Source organism: Erithacus rubecula (assembly GCF_903797595.1).
Source record: "Erithacus rubecula genome assembly, chromosome: 2".
In the NCBI taxonomy this organism is placed as follows: domain Eukaryota; kingdom Metazoa; phylum Chordata; class Aves; order Passeriformes; family Muscicapidae; genus Erithacus; species Erithacus rubecula.
This window is the reverse complement of record NC_136685.1, coordinates 58,962,022-58,980,556: the sequence shown is the minus strand read 5'-3', so window position 1 is coordinate 58,980,556 and position 18,535 is coordinate 58,962,022. Positions and strand designations below refer to the sequence as shown.

General features: G+C 39.0%; 2 protein-coding genes across 20 annotated transcripts in view; one reads left to right on the top strand and one right to left on the bottom strand.

The window, feature by feature from the left end:
• The window catches only part of EZR (ezrin), a 36,373-nt gene extending 35,314 nt beyond the window's left edge, over positions 1-1,059 (top strand). The window contains exon 13 of the mRNA XM_079331567.1: positions 82-1,059. Within this exon, the coding sequence (XP_079187693.1) occupies positions 82-246 (165 nt within the window). The 3' untranslated portion in view covers positions 247-1,059. The remainder of the gene's footprint in view (positions 1-81) is intronic.
• A 671-nt stretch (positions 1,060-1,730) lies between these two features.
• SYTL3 (synaptotagmin like 3) overlaps positions 1,731-18,535 on the bottom strand; it is a 34,025-nt gene continuing 17,220 nt past the window's right edge. For 18 of the 19 annotated variants that reach the window (XM_079331417.1, XM_079331413.1, XM_079331420.1 and 15 more), the window contains 9 exons: positions 17,548-17,672; positions 13,979-14,119; positions 11,111-11,289; positions 8,878-8,980; positions 6,560-6,727; positions 6,267-6,366; positions 4,948-5,056; positions 3,865-4,070; positions 1,731-2,678 (listed from right to left, as the gene is read on the bottom strand). In XM_079331417.1, coding sequence (XP_079187543.1) covers positions 2,548-2,678; positions 3,865-4,070; positions 4,948-5,056; positions 6,267-6,366; positions 6,560-6,727; positions 8,878-8,980; positions 11,111-11,289; positions 13,979-14,119; positions 17,548-17,672 — 1,262 coding nt within the window. In that variant the 3' untranslated portion in view covers positions 1,731-2,547. The remainder of the gene's footprint in view (positions 2,679-3,864; positions 4,071-4,947; positions 5,057-6,266; positions 6,367-6,559; positions 6,728-8,877; positions 8,981-11,110; positions 11,290-13,978; positions 14,120-17,547; positions 17,673-18,535) is intronic. The other variant, XM_079331416.1, reaches the window with a different exon arrangement.

The window sequence follows — 18,535 nt, the reverse complement described above, 5'->3', positions numbered from 1 at the left end:
TCAGCTCTCCCCAAAATCATGACTGACAGGAGCAGAGAGCTTCTCACAGGTAACCTGTATTTACTGTTCTTCCTATTGCAGGCACTGACAGATGAGCTGGCCCAGGCTCGGCACAACAACAAGATGACCCAAAACGACATCATCCACTCGGAGAACATGCGCCAGGGACGGGACAAGTACAAGACGCTGCGGCAGATCCGGCAAGGCAACACCAAGCAGAGAATCGATGAGTTTGAGGCAATGTAAAGATGCTTGTAAGAGGAAGACAGGACTGTGGGAAAGGCAGATCTTAATGCTGTGTTCTTGTTTTGGGGTTTTTGTTGTATTGGTTTTTTGGTTTGTTTTTTTTTTTTCCCTGAGGAGGTGTCACTGCATGACACTTAACCAATGTTCTCTAAACTCAGAGGTGTTCGAATCTCCCTTTTATTCTGAACCTGCTGTGAAATTTGATATAGTTTCAAACTTCTTGTACCACAGATCCTGGTAACTTGCTCATGCCTTTGCTTAGTGCCAAAAGGCCTTATGTCACATCTCTCTTTAAGCAAGACAAATTTTAACAGGCCATGCTTCTATTTAAAGATGTGTGTCCTGTGCAGGTGCTGGATTCAGCCTGGTCTAAAAGATAAGCATCTGTGGGTGAATTTTGTGCCATATGTCTTTGTATTATTAGCTACAGTGTAAAGTGTAACAGCTGAGAAAACAGGTTGTGGAACTCAGGATTTGCCAGTACCTGTTTGTGTATTGTACATCCATGCACAGGGGCTTGTAGATCCTGTTTTTTCCTTGGTATTGATACCCATATTTCCCCTTCCCCTGCCCCCCCACACAAAAGAACTGACAACACCTCAGAACTACTTTGTGTAGAAATTAGATATTTTCTAGTTGCTGTTCTCAACTGGAAAAATTGTGCAGTGATGGCTCAGAAGTGGCATAGGGACACTGATACCTTCTTCATGTAACAAGTAGCAAATACTCCTGGAATCTAAGACACCACTGTGTTTGCATTCCAGCTTCATTACAATCAGTTATAGTGTGTAGTATTTATATATATATATAAAACATGCAATATGTGAATTGCAGTACTAGTTAAAGGGAAATAGTTTTGCTCTGTATATTTTGTTACTTTTCAGATTTAATAAGACTTGCATCTGTAAAAATGCCTAAACAAGACTGTAGTCTGATACAGTGCAACTGATTATTTACTATAAAGCATTATTTGTAAAGATCATTTTTTTACTTAATGAAAACTGTTATATGTACACATGATCCAATATATACAATTTTACTGCACCTATTTTTCTAACAAATTTTCTAATTTTTTTAAATGTTTGATTTAAAGTTTCAGACTCCAAAGATGAAGGGACTACTTGTTTATATCACAGTTGTATTCTCTCTAGTAGAGAGCATTTCTGTGACCATCCTTCCCCCACTCTCCCCTTTTTTCCTTGAAAATCTGTTAGAAAGTGAGATACAGTACGTTGTCACCTCTTCATTTACAATATCTATGCTGCGTTATACTTGAGTTGAATCTTGTGTGGGGTTTTTTTTTTTTATTTGCAGCAGCAACCATAAATAAAAGATCTGCAAAGTAACAAAGGCCATGGAGTGAAGTGTTTCTTGTGTGGGGTGTATTTTGAATTGCTCTTTTAGTTCCTGAGATTAGCTTATGAGTCCCTCTGTCTTTAAATCTCAAATCCTTCAAAGCCACACTGACCTACAAAGGAAGAAAGGGGAATAACTTGCAGTAAGGACTAAAAGTATAACACAGCAGCAGTAGTTAGAGTTGTCTACATGAAGAAATTATAAACTTAGCTAAGCTTTTGTCATGTGCTGTACACTCTATGGATCAGGGCTGTTACTTCTTCTGTCTTACAGGGGCAGCTGATAAGAAGGAACTTGTTAGACCCACCCTTATTCCACTGGCTGTAGTCCCACCCTGCCGCTGACAGAGAATTTGTACATTTAACTTTCTAAGCGCCATGATACAGCACACATTTGAGAGACATGGCCACAGGCCAAAGCTTTTTAAGGTCACATGAAATAAAGTGGCAGTGTAGATAATGCTGAAGCTCAGAGGCATTAGCATCACCCATTTGCAGCAAGCAGACAAAGATAAGCTGGTTTTGAATTCTGTGGCTAAAACATCAATGTAAGAGTGAAATAATGTTAACTTTATTGTTGTAACGGTTATTTTCTCTGAAGCAGCCCTACCTGCGATTTAAATTAAATAGTAACAGTTCTGCTAGGCCTGCATATGGAAAGCTGCAATTGCCTGTTCCTATTGCTTTGTCAGCACAATGCATCTAAACTGAGGGTGTCACTCCTGAAGAAACAATATTATCCTTACACTCCAGCTAGAGACACGCTAAAGCCTTAACTTTTGAAGAAATAAAACATTCAGAATGCCACATTATGTTCAAATACATAATTGTATTCCCAAAAAAACTGGAATGGGTGCTGTTGCAGTGTACCTTTCCCAGACATGAAGTGTGTGTACCATTTCAGTTTAAAACATTGGACATGGGAAAGGTGTTGTGTGATAATCTCTCATGATTTAAAGTTTTCCTTATTTGAATGCAGTACAAGTGGGAAGTCCATCCACATGTTTGGGTTGTAGAGCACTTCCTGCCATTGGAGCACTCCCTGAGAAGGAAGGTCCATAGAGCCAAAGAATTCCTCTGCAAGAAAGCAAAAGGAAAGATCAGAGTTACTTATCACTTGGCTGTACCCAACTTCTGGCCAACCCTTTCACCCACTTGTACATTCTAATATTTTCAGCTGTTCTGTAGCTCCTAAGACACAAATTGCAATAAATGGTATTTATACTTTTGAACTATTATTTACATCATGTTAAACTGGGATCACTCTCTGAAGAGTGCAACCTGCAGCAAAGAAAAAAATTTTGGCTGCATGACTAAAAGCAGAAGAGAAAGTGTGCATGCTCAGAATAGCAGAATGGCACTAAGCCTCCTGCTCCAGTTCATTCCAGCTTTAGGACTTGGATCACTTACAAGCAGATAGTCCCTGCTCTAGCAGAAAGGCAAACACTGGCTAGAATAAGCAAAAAAAAAGTTCATGAGGAAGCCTGCATGACATTGAGCTATCACTAGTGATAATACTTCTGTAAACTGCATGCTGATACCAAAACAAAATTTGACCCTTTCCTCTCAAATACTAAAACCTACAAGAATGGGAGACTTTTGGGCAGCCTTCAAGAGACACTTCCCTGCTCAACTATGAGTGAAACAGGGCCCAATTCAGTGAGCACAAGGTTTCTCAGGAATTGCTCAGACCTGAGAAAGAAAACTCACTCTTATGTTAGAGCAGAGCCCAAAACTTCAAACTTCCAACAGCCCCTTTGGAGCAAGTTTCACCTCCTGTATTTCATTGATTGGACTGATTTGCAGATATAAAATAATAAACACAGACATAAGCAAAGTTGGAGTCTATGAAATGATTAGTTATCCTGCTTCCTTTTGATGAAAAGTTCTTTAAAATAAGCCAATTCTTAGAAAATAATAAAAGGAATAAGTCTCTAAAAATATGTAGAGCTCTGTGTGAGTTACAGCCACATCATTTCTGTGCTTGTCTTTGCATGGCTCTGACCCTTAAAAAATCACCATTCTAACAAATGGCTATCCTGAAAATTTCCACTGAGAACCTTGAACCTGCACAGACCTGAACAGAGGCACATGCATCAGCTCTTGCATGACTGCATGTTGCTTAGGACAGTCCCCAGTTGCTGGGACTGCCTGTGTAGGCACATGATAGCAGGTAATAAATAGCACAGCATAATTATTACTTCTTGGGATGGAAAATAAATGCACTTTTCCCCAAATTACCTTCCAGTGATAAAAAACTTACTTGCACCAAGCCTGGCTCCTCCTAAGAATTGATCACTTGCACTGAAATTTGACTTGTGCCAGACAGTCAGGTGTAGACATGATTGCTGTAGTTGACCTGGAGTCACACCATCAAAGACAAACAAGTGTTTCCACTGTGGACAGGTTTCTTTCTTCAGGACAGGAGACTTTTGCTTTACCTCTGCTTGGTCTGGAAGGATAAGACAACTTCCCCCCCAAAAAAGTTAGGCTACTGATTTCTCAGCCAGAAAACAGAACATTTTTGAAAAGCAACAAGAGCCCTTTGATTTGCCTTATAGAGCAAAACCCTTCAGCCTTAGTGCAAGGTAGAACATGGTGCTCTTGTGTTTATTTTGAGATCTGCACCTTTTCCAACCAGCCTTTAGTGCAGGTGCAAATAAAACTCTCGTAATCTGCTTTGACTCTGTCACTGACTGCTGAAGGAGTCTTTGCTCCACATGCTGCTACTCAATAGTGCCTGAAATCTCCCTTTCAGGAAATGAAATGCTCACCCATTTCACCAAAGGTGGGTGCCACAACAGATGAAATGGTTTTAGGAGATGTAAGTTTACCCCCAATATCATCCTTCCAGTGACATCTGATGCCTGTCAGCAAGGAAGTAAAACAATCCCACATACAAGCTACTCAGCACACTGAAGAAAAATTCAGTTCCTTCTCTTTCAAAACATCAAGAATGAAGACGATAAAAAAGTTCAGTGTATCCAGAGCTATACTTCATTCTGCAAAGGCACAGCTGAAACTGTGACAACACCCTCTGTATTTGCACCCTTTTTTCTGCTCCCCTAAGAGCACATACTTAAACTAGTGAACTCTATATCTAATGACTTAATTCAAATCCAAAATTCAGGACCAAAAGGACAGGAGGGACCCAACACTACCCTGCAAACTGCTGCTGTTCTGCAGACAACCAAATGTCACCATTACTAGGAAGTCTGATTAAGAGTGTGGGCAATGACACACTCCCATGCCAGTCTCCTGCTGAAAACATTTTAATATGCACAGAACACATTTGCATGGACCACATGTGACAGTCTCTATTTGAAGTGTTAGGTCTCAGACATACCCTTTAACAAAGGAGTTTGGCATTCCAGCAGATCTCAGCACAGGCAAGTTCTTGGCCCCAAATACCATAACCTGAAGCTGGCAGTTGAGAACTCCTTGGTCTTTGTTTCCTGAAAAAGGAGCACTTATCACATGAAATGCCCAGTTAGTTCAGCTCATAGCTTAAGATGCTGCTAAAAGCAAGTAGGGGAATGCCTAAGTGGCACTACTGAGATAAGGAGTCATAAGGCTGGACTAGGAACATTTCAAAGATTTGAATGTTTGTACAGTGAATGATTCACACACAAAGCAAACCAAGCCATGAGCAGCAGGCTGCTTTGTGATCCCTATTCCAAAGACAAAGCTTTCTGTTGTGTTTTTGAAAAGCAAACACAGGGCAGTACACACAGAAGCATTTTTCTGGAACAGTCAGAAGCAGGAGAGAAAGCCAAACTCATAGTGTGATACTGCTCCACTCAGCTCAAGGCACAGAGCAGAGACCCAAAACACAGGCATGCACAGGGAAGAAAAACAGAAGATACAGATTTGGTAACTTTGGAGTCATTTGGAAAAGAAAAGGGAACAAAAAAACCAAAACAGTTAATTAGAGCTTCCTATTAGTCTCTACCTGCTGCTGCTGTTGCCCTGACACAGAGAGCACCTGAATGTCTGTACCTCTCACTATGGTCTAGGGAGGTAAAGAAAAGGAGGTTTTCCTATCCCTCCCTCCAGAAGTGTTTATTTCACTCCACCAGCAGGTGCCTGCTCTGACATACTACAGCAATACTTAGTGTACCTTACAAGTTTTCATTACTAGAAACTGAATCCTGACTATATGTTTTGAACCTAACATCTTTCAGGTGAAAATCTCCCTAAAATGAGACTGGAGGAACCCAAGGGTGCTGGTCTGGTATCCTTGCAGATACGTCCCTTCCAAATTTCCCTCAAATTGTCCAATCTCTGCCTTGGACAGCAGAACTGCTGTTTTACCTCTACTGGTGACATCATGACAGGCACAAGTTTGGAAAACAGCTGGATGCATCATACTGCTGCCATTATAATGCACAACTTTTGTTGGCATTAAAGAGAACAAATATACAAAGCTTGAAAATGTTTTGATTTAAAATAATCTAAGAAATAAAATACCACAATGCACCATTTACTGTAGCTGTTAAAAAAACAAAAAACATAAAGGAATATTACAAGGACACTTTGCCAGTCCTTCATTGATCTCAATTCTTCTCTAGCCAAGGAATTCATAGAATCATATATGTTGGAAAAGACCTCTAAGATCACTAAGAGCAACTGTTAAGCACTTGTGTATGCCAAAACATTTTATACCTTCAAACTGGAGCTTTTGATACTGGGCTGGTACCGACAGCCTTACAGACACGAGGAGCTCACCGCTGTACTGGATAAGATCATCTTCAGGCTTCTCAAGCTGAAGAAAGGGACATACAGAAATCTGCATTACTGCAATCATTCTCACATCTTATTTGTGTTTCCAACACATCTTGCTCATGGGCTGGACTGACAGCATTTTGCCCTCAATGATCTCATAAGGGTGATCTCTCTCATGGCTTTCACTACACCTTGCTCTTAAGGTACAATTAAACACAAAAACTTAGAGTCACCTTGGGTTGGAGTGGGTACCAGTCAAACTGCATTGACTCCTCTTCAAAGTTCCATGCTGCCAGGGGAATCACCACTTCCCCCAAAAACACCCTGTATTTGAGAGCTCCTGCATGCCACACAGAGATCTGAAGTTGCCGACTTCTCAGCTGGGAGCATTCTATCTTGTACTAGAAAGATAAACAGCATTTACAGAGCAATGCACAGGATGAATGCAGGCCCACACTCATCACCTGCTCCCAGGAAGCCCAGCCTCAGCATGACTGAAAGCCTCTGGATGCAGACAGAACCATGTTATCTGAGTGTGCTTTGCAAGCTGAAAAAAACCCCAACTGGTAATATATTATACATGCTGAATAATGCTCATTCAAATAGGAAACAACATTCCAGGAATACCTTGACCTGCCTTGCTAAAGTTTTGGATTATAAATTCAAAACATTAAAGAACTCCTGACCATTTTTGCTAGGGTTTTGAGGTTTGCTTTTTTATGTTTTGGTTGGGGGGGGGCGTTGGGGGTTGTTTGGTTTTTTTTTTTGTTTTGTTTGCTTAGTTTTTGGGGTTTTTTGTGTGTTTTGTTTATATACGTGTGTATATATACGTGTGTGTGTGTGTATATATTTATATATATTTCTGTTTACACTCCAGAATATGGCTGCTCTGGAGACCAGTTCAAGAAGACTCCTAATGATAGTTCTTAAATTCCCATTCTGGTCAGTGGACACCTACTTAATGCAGAGAGCAGGGGCAAGGAAGTAATTCAGTTGATGACTAATTAAAGCCTTGATCCACTCTCCAAACACAGTTGGAGCCCTTTGAGACATTGCTGGGTATCTAATACACCCCCTGAGACTGGCAAACCCAGCCCACAGGTGCCCAGCACAGAAAGCTGGAGGCAATGGCACAGGCAAGGAAATCAGTACCCATATTTAGGCTGCTGAATCACAAGCTGGGTGTGGGCTCTGTGGCTGATCATCCTGAGTCACCCTGGCTCCAGTGACTCCCAAGAGCACTTACACAGCTCTCCCACATGCAGCTACCTTAACCTGAATCCCACCCAGCTGGATCTCAGTGTCATGATGGAGTTCATCTGCAGTAGTACTTTGCACTTTTGAACATTTTTGCTGCTCTGGATAAACTAATAATTAAACTCTCTCTAAATATTTCTAAGTAAACACCTTTGGAGTTTATGCAGCCAGCTCAGGCATGGCTCTCACTCTCCTTTAATCACTTCTGCATGACTGGCATTGAAAAACGACTATAAAATTACAACCAGTGATTTCAACTTCTGGCCATTTTTTTTCTGCCAACTTAAACCCTATAGAGAGGCTTTGGCTGTATAAGAATCACATACATTACAAAATTCCTTTTATGTTATTATCAAACTTGAACTATGATCTTTACAAACCTTTTGCTTGTTTCACCCGTTATTGATTCTTGATGTTCTCACACACCAAGAGCTGGAGGTAATACAAACTTTTGTGTAGTTCAAGAAGCAACATAAGTTTGCCTCTTCAGTAACATTGCATCATATCTCTTCTAAGACAATACATTACTGAAAAAACTCAATCTTATGTCCTACTGCAGCTTGTAAAAGCACCCACACACAAAAATTGTTTGCAGTGATCTGAGTACAGAGGTGAAGCTGGGAAAGCTGAGATCAACCAAACTAATGCAGGCTCTCCCAGCTGGCAGTATGCAGCTTCATATTTAATGAAGTGTCTGTGAAATGTAAGAATAATGACTCTTGTTTCCTATACACAATTCTAACAAGGATACAAAAAGCAATACTGAAAGGCATTAAGGAGTGAAATCATAACTACTCTTCTCTGCTGGGATTATTAATGTTTGCAATTAGACAGTACATAGAAATGCCTAGCATCAACTGCAGAGGGAAAAGGAAGCTGACACTTTTAGAGATGGTGGATTTCAGATGGCACACAGTTAGCTGTACAGAGACACTTCCAGTGACACTGACCAAAGGGGTATCACTTGAAAGGGATATTTGTGTAAAATTCCAACTGTTCTGCAATACACCCAGTTTCTGAGCGTACAGGGAAAATCTATGAAAGAACACTTTGCTTTTGCCAGATGGTAAATCAGAGCAATAATATTCACTAAAGGTACTTTCTTGGACAAAAGCAAACCACTCTAAGAGTTTCCAATTTACTGTTGCAGCTCCAAAAGCAACTGAAAAGACTGAAAAAACATAATTTTAAAAATTATTCTTTGCAGTGACTCCTAAATTTGCCCCATGAGGTCAGTTCAGAACTTGCAGAATTGTACCACGGAAAAGCACACTTAGCAGCATGGAAACCATACCTTCAGAGTCTCATCAAACTCTGGATTCACTGTGCTCTTTTTAACAGCTGTCTTCCTCTTACTCTGAGGAGAGTTATCAGGAAGTAAATAAACCTTCACATACCTTGGAGATAAAAGATACATAGAAAGTGATCAGAATGGGCAGGGAGGTTCAAATGAAAAAAACAATTAGATGTGAGGAGATTTCTCTTAATTCTTAAACAACTTTATTGACTTTGTAAGCTCCTAAGCAATAAAATGGCAAAATATGATTTATATATTTTCTTAATAAAAACAGATAGGCTATAAGGATGCTTGTGTACCATTCAGTTAATGTGTTTCAATTCCATTGTACTTGGGAATGGATTAGGAATCCTTTTGTCATACCCTCAGCCTCTGATCAAACAGCCCCCTAAAGAAGTCACCTTGTCAGCTGTAGTGACAGCTTTATGATGAAAACAAACAGCATATTAAGTGTTTAAAGAAAAAAAAACTAAACTAAATCAACTTTAGAGTCACTGCTACTTGTCCCCCAGCATTCATGAAGAAAATCTCATCTTCACAACATCAGGTAAATAATACAGAATAACTCATAAGTCTTACAAATGCTAATTATACTAACAGCTACCAGAGTGAAAATGGGAGATGGCCTAAAGGGCTCAAAATTGCCCTAACATTGATTGAAGAAAAATCAGCCAAAAAAATTTCTGGAAGCTAAGTTGGATCAATAATCAAGCACCAATGATTCATGCCTAAAGTTTCTCAAGTGTAGGTCAAGTGAATGCTAATACTTAAATACTCCCCTTAATATCAATTCAGTGGGCTGTACTTGTATTATGGCTTCAAAAGTAAAGAATTTCAGCAATAGTGAGTGCTTCCAGTTTGTCAGGGAAAGGAGTGGCTGTTTACATAATACAAAGCATTTTAAAGCTGTACTTATACATATTTCAGATATTATGATTTAAACGAATCTTAAAACAGCCTCTTGAATAACATACTGGGTAAATAAAATCAGCTGTATCTCATATCATCAGTGCAGAACTTACACATACTCTCTGTTTTTTCCAAACTGATCCACAGGTAAAGCTAATTTTTAAAATATGCAGGTACTAGAAGATTTAGCTTCTTGTTCTATGAGCCCATATCATTTTAATTAAAATATAGCCAGCCAGACTTCAAACCAGCAAATAAGCTAAATAATTAATCAGGTTTTAAACATCAATTAAAAGTCTGCTTTTCAGCAAGCATGTCAAATAAGTGTGCTGTACTTTTTCAGTTGGCTTGGAAACCAACAGAAATATATAAATATACCCATAGAGAACATAATGTTTACTATACAGCACTTCCCACATTGCCTTTCAGGCTTCCTGCAACTTTGCCTGGCTTAATTACCAGGGGACTTAGAGAACCTTGACCCACTTCTGAAGTACTCCCAAAACAGCCCTTCTCCACAGCCTGCTCTTCCAGCAAGGCACTGCCCATCACCAAGCTTGTCTTTATGAATATTCTCAGCAAGATTTGCACAAAATCCATCATCCTTCTAGGTGACAGTGGCTGCAAGGCCACAATTCCAATGTGGGCAATCAGATGCTCAAACATGGTGAAACAGTAGGGGCAAGAACAGGTAGTTAGGGATTCTACCTGGTGATTTTCTATCAGTGGTTACTGCATGGTCAGAGAAGACTCTAGTGATAAACAGAGAAGCCACCATGGCTTAATAATACAACCAAAATTTTCTGCACAGTAATATTTACTTCCTCCTCTTACAGTGGTACATAGTTATTAAACAGCTTTAGACTTTAAAATATGCTGTAGCAGTTGAAATTTTTGCTTTTATCACAGAAGATGGAAACACCCAAGTAGTACAGCAGCCATTCAGTGACCCACAATGGGTCAGCAGATGAATTAAAAACAGGACATCTCATGTTTCACTCATGTTTCAGCCACAACTTCAAAACTAAAACTGAACAGCCATTCCTGAGGCCCAAAGGTACTAACCAGCAACACACATACCCAACTGCCTGTTCACAGGCAGGGAAAGAATTCCAAGCAGAAAATGGTCATAACGGAATAAAAACTATTTGTCTTGCAGTGTGTATGTGTGCAAAGGGGTTGGTGTGTATGTTGGATGTTCTGAAGGTGCCAGTATGGCATACAATCATGCATCAAAATCCATTTCACTCAGAACACATATAATTATTGTAAAAAACAGAATATTATCCTTATGTTTCTTTTCCTTTACAGAAATACTTACGGGTTACACTTTTTCTTCTTCTCTTCTCCATAAGCCAGGTTCTTGCATCCCTTGATGCAAACCTCCAAGATGCAAGCCTTGAAGTTGTACTTTAAGGCAAACTCTATTTCTCCTGTGATGTTAGCTTTGCCAAAATTTCCAGACTCAGTGCAAGTGCTGCTAAGACTATACAAACTCCCCTAAGAAAAGACAAATGTCTGGTAAAAGCAGCTTCGGATCAAACAGGACAAAACATTTCTTTCCCTCAACAGTCAGTATCTTTACAGACATCACTGTAAAGCTACTGCAAATCATGAAATTTAGGACAATCTGTAGAAAACATTCAATTGCTTCCATAACATCCCTGAAAATCATGACTGCTTCAGTAAACTTTCTAGGCTGAGAAAATGCTTTAAGTAACTTCTGGATCTAGAAACTGTTTTCATATAAAACTGCTACATTGCTTTCCATGCGAAAAATGGGTTAAGTGTCTGAAAGGGAGTGAAAAAACCCTCTGGAATCTAAAAACAAACTCATTGAATCAGAAGCCTGCTTTTAATACATAGCTTATAGTGGGGTACACTACCAAGACATTTGGTTCTACCATGTACTAGAGGAAATACCAAAGTGGCCTGCACATACAGTAAATACTTTACAAGATGCCCCAATTCTATATAAAAATTATGTACTTTGCATTTTAGACTATTCAGGAGAGATTAAAATATGAATACTTCCAGTTGCTGTATGTGGGTGCATAAAGATGATGCTCCCTAGTTCAACACAGCCACTTTGTTCTCTGTTCATTTACTTCCACCTTTGGGGCAAAGGTTTGGATGATTTATATATGATCCATCCACACATATAAAGAGCACTTGTTTCTAGCATTTACAGAAGGCAGGACACAGCAAAGAAGGAAGAGATCAATCATTTGTGGGTCCAGCCCAGACATGTAACCGTATGCTGCTATCTTGCCTTTGCTGTAAAAAATTACCAACTCAGAACAGTTTGATCTCTATTCATTCATAATGATATTCTTTGAGGTGAGCCCTAGAAGCTTTTTACAGCATTTGTCACGAAGGCTGCACTGTTGTGATCAGTCTCTCAGCAACTCTGCCCTAGATTGCCAAGATATCTGTGTTAGATCACTCCTCCCCCTGAAAATAAACACCAACCCACACAGGACTGGCTAACCAAGGAGTTCTGCATTGCACAACCCAGCAGTGTGCAAAGCAGTGTTTGCAAGACCATATCTCTCTTCCGTGGAGATGCTTTTCTTCCTTTGTGCAGCATGCCAAATATTCAGTTCACACCAATGGATTTATTAAAGAGGCTATCTGCTCTCTCTTTTAAGCTCTAAGCAACACACACACATGTCAAAAGAAGGGTAAGAGTGCTTACTGAGGAAGTCAAAAGAAATGCAAGGACTGTTTTGACCTGATGCTTGTTGCAAATAATCTTGCTCCCTCCACAAGAAGTGTATCAGTGTAATCCATCTGACTTGCAGCTTTGTTCAGCTCTGCATTTTCATTCATTAACATTTTTATTCACTAGACCAAAAAATGCATATTTTCCACCAAAATCCTTTACAGCAAAGGAATGCAAACAGTTTTGTCCTAAGCTCATGTGTCCTAAAACAAAGTTCTGTGAAAGTTCCTCGTATTTATTCCACGGAACACCCTATTTATTTAGGAAGGCTGGATAGGAGTTATGGTTAATGATGTTTGGACTGAATATCACTACATGTGTCTCCCACCTGATCAGGCATCCCATACATCCTATGTGGAAACCACCGCTTTTGGCTCAGTGAGCAGGGATTTAACACATTGTATTTCTGCTGGCATGACTGGAAGCAATGCCATCTGATGTTCTGGAAGACATATTTTTTATTAAGTGGCCTTCAATATCTAACAATTACCCATAAAGAGAAATCTAATGGAATTTGACCTCCACTTTACAAGATAGTAGAAAGTATTTCCGTTTTAAGCCTCAGCTTTCTACAGCCCACCTCAAATGGTTGTCATTGGAATCACAAATATAATACAAAACTATTTTCCATTTGTCAGCTGAACACCTCAGACTCCATGGTGTAATCAACTGTGAGAGAGCACCAAGGTCCCTGTGTGTGTTTCTACTTCTCTGTCAAGTGAGCAGCCTGGTTTAATTTTGATTCCCTAAGTTATTCTAGTTCTCTTCTTCATAAGATCAGTCATGAATTCTTTGGATACTTCACCTTGCCTAACCTCATCACTAATAGATAGAAATTAGCTTCCACAGTTAATCACAGAGGCTTTAAAGCATGTGCTGAATTAATTTATAACCAGCTTCCTTCTCTCTCATTTGCAGTATTCAAAATGCCATCCAGAGGATGATTCAATGTCATCCCCTAAACCTATGAACTGTTCCCCTGGCTTCCATCACTGTCAGTTTCCTTTTCATTCACTGGCATTCTGACATTTGAATTTCCACTGACATTTCTAATACCACAGTTCTTGCAGACTTACAAAACCCTTCCGGTTAAATGAAGCTTGAAGAGAAAAAGCCAGATACTGGGTGAGAAAGTATCACATTCATAATCCCAACCCTAATAATCAAATGGCAAGAATGCTAGCTGCATTTGCAAAATTCAGAAGAAGCTGCTCTATCAATTATTCATTATCAGTGGATGATATATCCATCAATTATCCATTATTAATTTGCCTTATGCTTCAAAAAGTTCACAGTGTTACTATGAAGACTGTGCCAAAGGCACTAGTCTTTCATCAGATAGAAACTCAAGTGCAATTCTTCCTTCATTTCGTAATATCATCCAAAATGCACCAACATTCTGCACAAGCTCTTATATCTGTTCCCTTTAAACACCTCTTCTGGTGTGTTTCACCTTTAACTTACATGTTTTCTGCCATCACAGAATACTGTATCACTTGTGGGACTGGTTGTCATGTCTTCCTCCTTCCAACTGCTTTTGCTCTGAGTTGCACTGTCATCTTGGGCCCCAGTGATGAGCTGTTGCAGACTGGGTGTACTTTTCATCTGTAAGAAATTCAGAGTAATTTTGGGGGTTTTTTCACTGTAAGAAAAATGCCCTGATTCAAGAATGCTATCAGAACAAAAATCAGTAAATGTCTACAACTGACTCTGATTAAGGTCATCCAGGTGGCATACCTTCCAAGATAATGTAGTAACTTAATTTAAATGTTGATTTATAACTATCTCAACCCAGTTAGTGATACACTCATTATATTAACACACTAAAAGTAGCAATATAGTTATAAAAGTCCTTATTAGGCCTTAAGAAAACAGTAATTTTGGAAGAAAATAAAATCTTGCCTCCAGGAAATTAAGAACTGTATTTTGCAATATGCATGACACATGCCCATATTTACCTATGCAAGAATGAACTTCAGTTAAAAGAGATTTGAAAACAGAAACAGACTGACAAGTTCCTATTGAGCTTTGTTTATAGAAAAAGGTTGAAATTTCCAAGGTGTTCTTGACTTTGCTTTGACTAAGTCCATTCACCTTTCCAATTTCCCCATGAAAACCCTGATAATTTCTGAGAGAGTTATATATATATATAACAGTCAAAACTCCTTGAGATTTATCTTCAGCCACCTCTGTTACCAAGAAAAATGGCTAATAGAATGAAGTGTCAAAATACAAATACATAGGGCTAGAAATATGCTCAAAATATTGGTGTTTCTGGCACACCACTTCCTGGGGATAATACAATCTATGAAAAGTATGTTGACACCTCAGTGGATAGGAAAAAAGTACAGTAAGAATTTTTACATGGTTAAGATCTAAGAAAATAATTTATTTTAAGAAGCTGTGTAACAGATTACCTGAAAGACTAAAAAGAATATAATGTGACTGAATCAATAGAAAGGATTAGGACTTATTTGCAGAAAGGAAGTGGAAATGTGAGAGAATCCCTCCTGCATAGTCAGCAGAAAGCACAACAGAATGAGGACAAGAGATGAGATAATACAGTGAGATTACTTCTGAAAAAAACAAGATGTGCAAAATCCTAACCAGTCTGCTGTTAATATAACACACAGAAATTGTGATGTCTATTAAGTGCCTTGCCTTAGGAACAGATGCAAGAATTAAGTTGCCATGTGAAAGGGAAACATACAGAAAACACATTCAGAATAGTCTCAAAAAAAATCCCAAGCAAACCCAAAATAGTATTTCCTAGCAGAGAAACTGTCTTCTGCTTTATAAAACCTAAAACACAACCAATTTCATTTGCTAACCGAAACAAACTACTATATACAGAATTTTACTTCAGAATACTACAGAATTTTAGCTTCTACTTGGATCAGAAAGACTTTGCTATTGTGTAGTACAGAACACAGAGAGACTGACTAGGCAGCACAGCTACCAGTGCTAAACTCAGCAGCAGGTCACACACGCCCAGCCCAGATCTGTCTGCTTCTGTTGCCACAGCAGAGGTATCCCACAGCTACCAATGCACCACAAACAGCTCCCAAACGTGGCACATGCCTGCTTGCTCCCCCAGTGAGGCAGGGATAACTGCACTTCCCTTAATAAACTTAGAGATTCTGATGATGAGAGGCCCTCAAAATCCAGATTTTACACTCACTGGTATTTCTTGCCATTGGATTTGGTTTCTTCACTAATACTGAGAGTTAAGTATAATCTTTCAACTTCAATCTGAAGGAATCAAGCTCTGCACATATCACAAATTTAGAAAACTTACTTAAGAAACAGAGAGTGGTCTTGAGGCTTAAGTAGTGCCTCAGTCTTAAACACTGCACATTCAAACTTGTGGTTACAGTTACTACTTCAGTCATTCCTTAGAGAAAAACAGTTTCTAGGGGGGAAAAAAAACACTGTTCTGAATCATTCTCTGAAAATGAAAGTTCTTTCTAGGGTGGAAACCATAACAGGATTTCAACATGATATTTTCTTATAAATATAATTAGCTGTTTTGCAAGTCTAATTCGAAACAGGTTCTGTCCCATAACTTAAGGCACACTTCTAGTAAGGATGTAAACAGCCATCCTTCCTAAAGGAAAACAAAGTTGAAGGACATTTAAGAAAAAAGACAACAATAATTCTAGCAAAGCTAAAATTCCAGCTTAAATATAGTCCAATTGGTTCAAATGACTCAGAGAAATAGTGCTCTGGCACACAAATGTTGAAATCTATTTTTCAAAACCTGCAATGCAAAGTGTGGAATTAAGTCCTAAATTGTTAAACAGGCAATTGAAAGCCCACACAAATAACTTGGATTCTCCTTCTAATTCATTTCTGAAGCCAAAGAACCCATATCCATCTTTTAAACGTGCCATATTGTTTGTGACCAGCATGCAATGAAGCGTAGTTTGAATTCACATTGTCTCCAATTGGGATGTTTTTCAATGCTTTAGAAGAGCAGTGCTCTGCCTGTGGAATAAAGTTAACCACCAAAGTGTGGCTTGCCACAATGAAAGTAGCACTTAGGTAACCAATCATTGTTGCCAATTCTATTGATAGTTTAATTGCATGCAAAAATACCAGAACTAATTTCACAGAGTTCTCAGACCTTGCCTGGCCAATTCAAACTGCCCAGTCCATGCAATTGAACATCCTGTCTCTTCCGTTTATCAACACCTAACACTTCTGAGGAAAGTGAAAAAGTGCACAAAGGAGCTGTGAGCAATGTGTGCCACAAGGTCTGGCCCAAAGCAAGGGCTTTTCTCAGCATCTGATCCAGGCACTTAGCAAACCACACTGAATGCATTCAGATGAACAAGGCAATTCAGTAAGTACCCACAATGTGGAAAACAGTATGGACAAAGTTCAGTCACTTGAGAGCTGGAAGTGTACTAAACAAAATCTTCAGTGTAACTCTAAAGCAGAAATGTGAGATCATTTTCAGCCCTGCACAAATTTTAGGAAAACAGATGACTGGATTTTCCTCAGACTTCCCAAGAAAACTGAAAGCTAGAGACTGTAACCAAAGCAAAAGGAAAAGGGAAATTGCTTAGCAACTAACAGCAATGCTTTCTCCCTGCCAAGTTAAAAAATGCTCAGAAAACATCAGGATGGGTTTGGGATGGTCATAGTTCATCCTGTTCAGCAGCAAAAGGGGCAGGAAGAAAACAAGAGAGAGCACCTCCCTGCAGCCCAACAATCACACAGAGAAGGTATCAATTGAACCTCAAGAGAATCTGTGAGCACCTGACAGCAAGATGCCCCATCCTCGCCATCCTTCCCTCCCTTCATAAAAATCACAGTCTAACACTTCAACTCTGGGCTGACATCAATTCTGCAGAATCTATCAAAAACCTTGTGAAAAATCAGAGTTCTGACCACTGCCAGTGAACATCAGCTACGTGCTGTTCATAAAATAAAAGCAAAACTCCATTGTGCACATGAATGCTCTCACAAATATATTTCACTCTGAAACAGCTCTTACAGTTAGACACTGTGTACAATAATATGGATACCCTGCTTGTAATGTTGATTGCAGTGTCAGACTGGCTCCTTCTTTGCTTTCTTCTTTCCACATTCTTCCCATAATCTGTGGTTAGGACACATCTGTCAGCCATATCATTCTGGGACTTTGATATTTCTGAAGCGAAAATAAAGAGAAAAGTCACTATAACGAACTTTGCAAGCAATCCTATAGACTTATAGGCTAATTCTGTAGCTGTCAAACTGTCATCCTGCACCTTCAGCATTGATCTCCTAAGAGTAAGAAACAGATGGGAAGACAAGTGATTTTCATATTGTATATAATTATATTTTGCCTGCCTAAATCTTTCATGCTGTTTCAACTGGAAATTATACTTCTTGCTGCCTATTATTATAGCTGCTGCAAGGAATTGTAAGCCATCAAAGAGTGTTTCCTCTCAGAAGCAGCTACTACAGTCCCTATGTATAATTTGATTTGTAAAGTGGTTTGATTCAGGATAAAAGTAAAATCAGTATAACAACATAAAGCATCATGACAATGAAAAGTAAAAAGAAGATCTTGTTGGAAAACATTTAGAAATGTATCCAAAACACAGACAAAAGGAGGCATATTACATACTCTGGTCCCAAACCACATAATTTTAAGAACCTGACTAGCTCTCATTGACTTCAATAACATTACTCATATGGATAAGCTTATATCCATTCTTAAGCACCTTGTTGAATTAACACTTCAGCAACATGTACTTTATTGGTAAATAAATCTATAGGACAACTGAACATTTAATGCCCTACTTTTCACTTCTTATTCCTCAGTGTACACTCAGGATTTCACTTAAAAGAAAGGGCAGCACTCATCCATGATTTCTGAAGTTGAATATGAGAAGGCTTAACTGCAGATACTTTGTTGTCAATCCCAGATAGACTCTCATGAAGAATTAAAAATTTATAAGTAGCGCATGAAATAGCTATCATATGTTTAATTCATACAGAAGAAATAAACACTTCTCTCACAACATG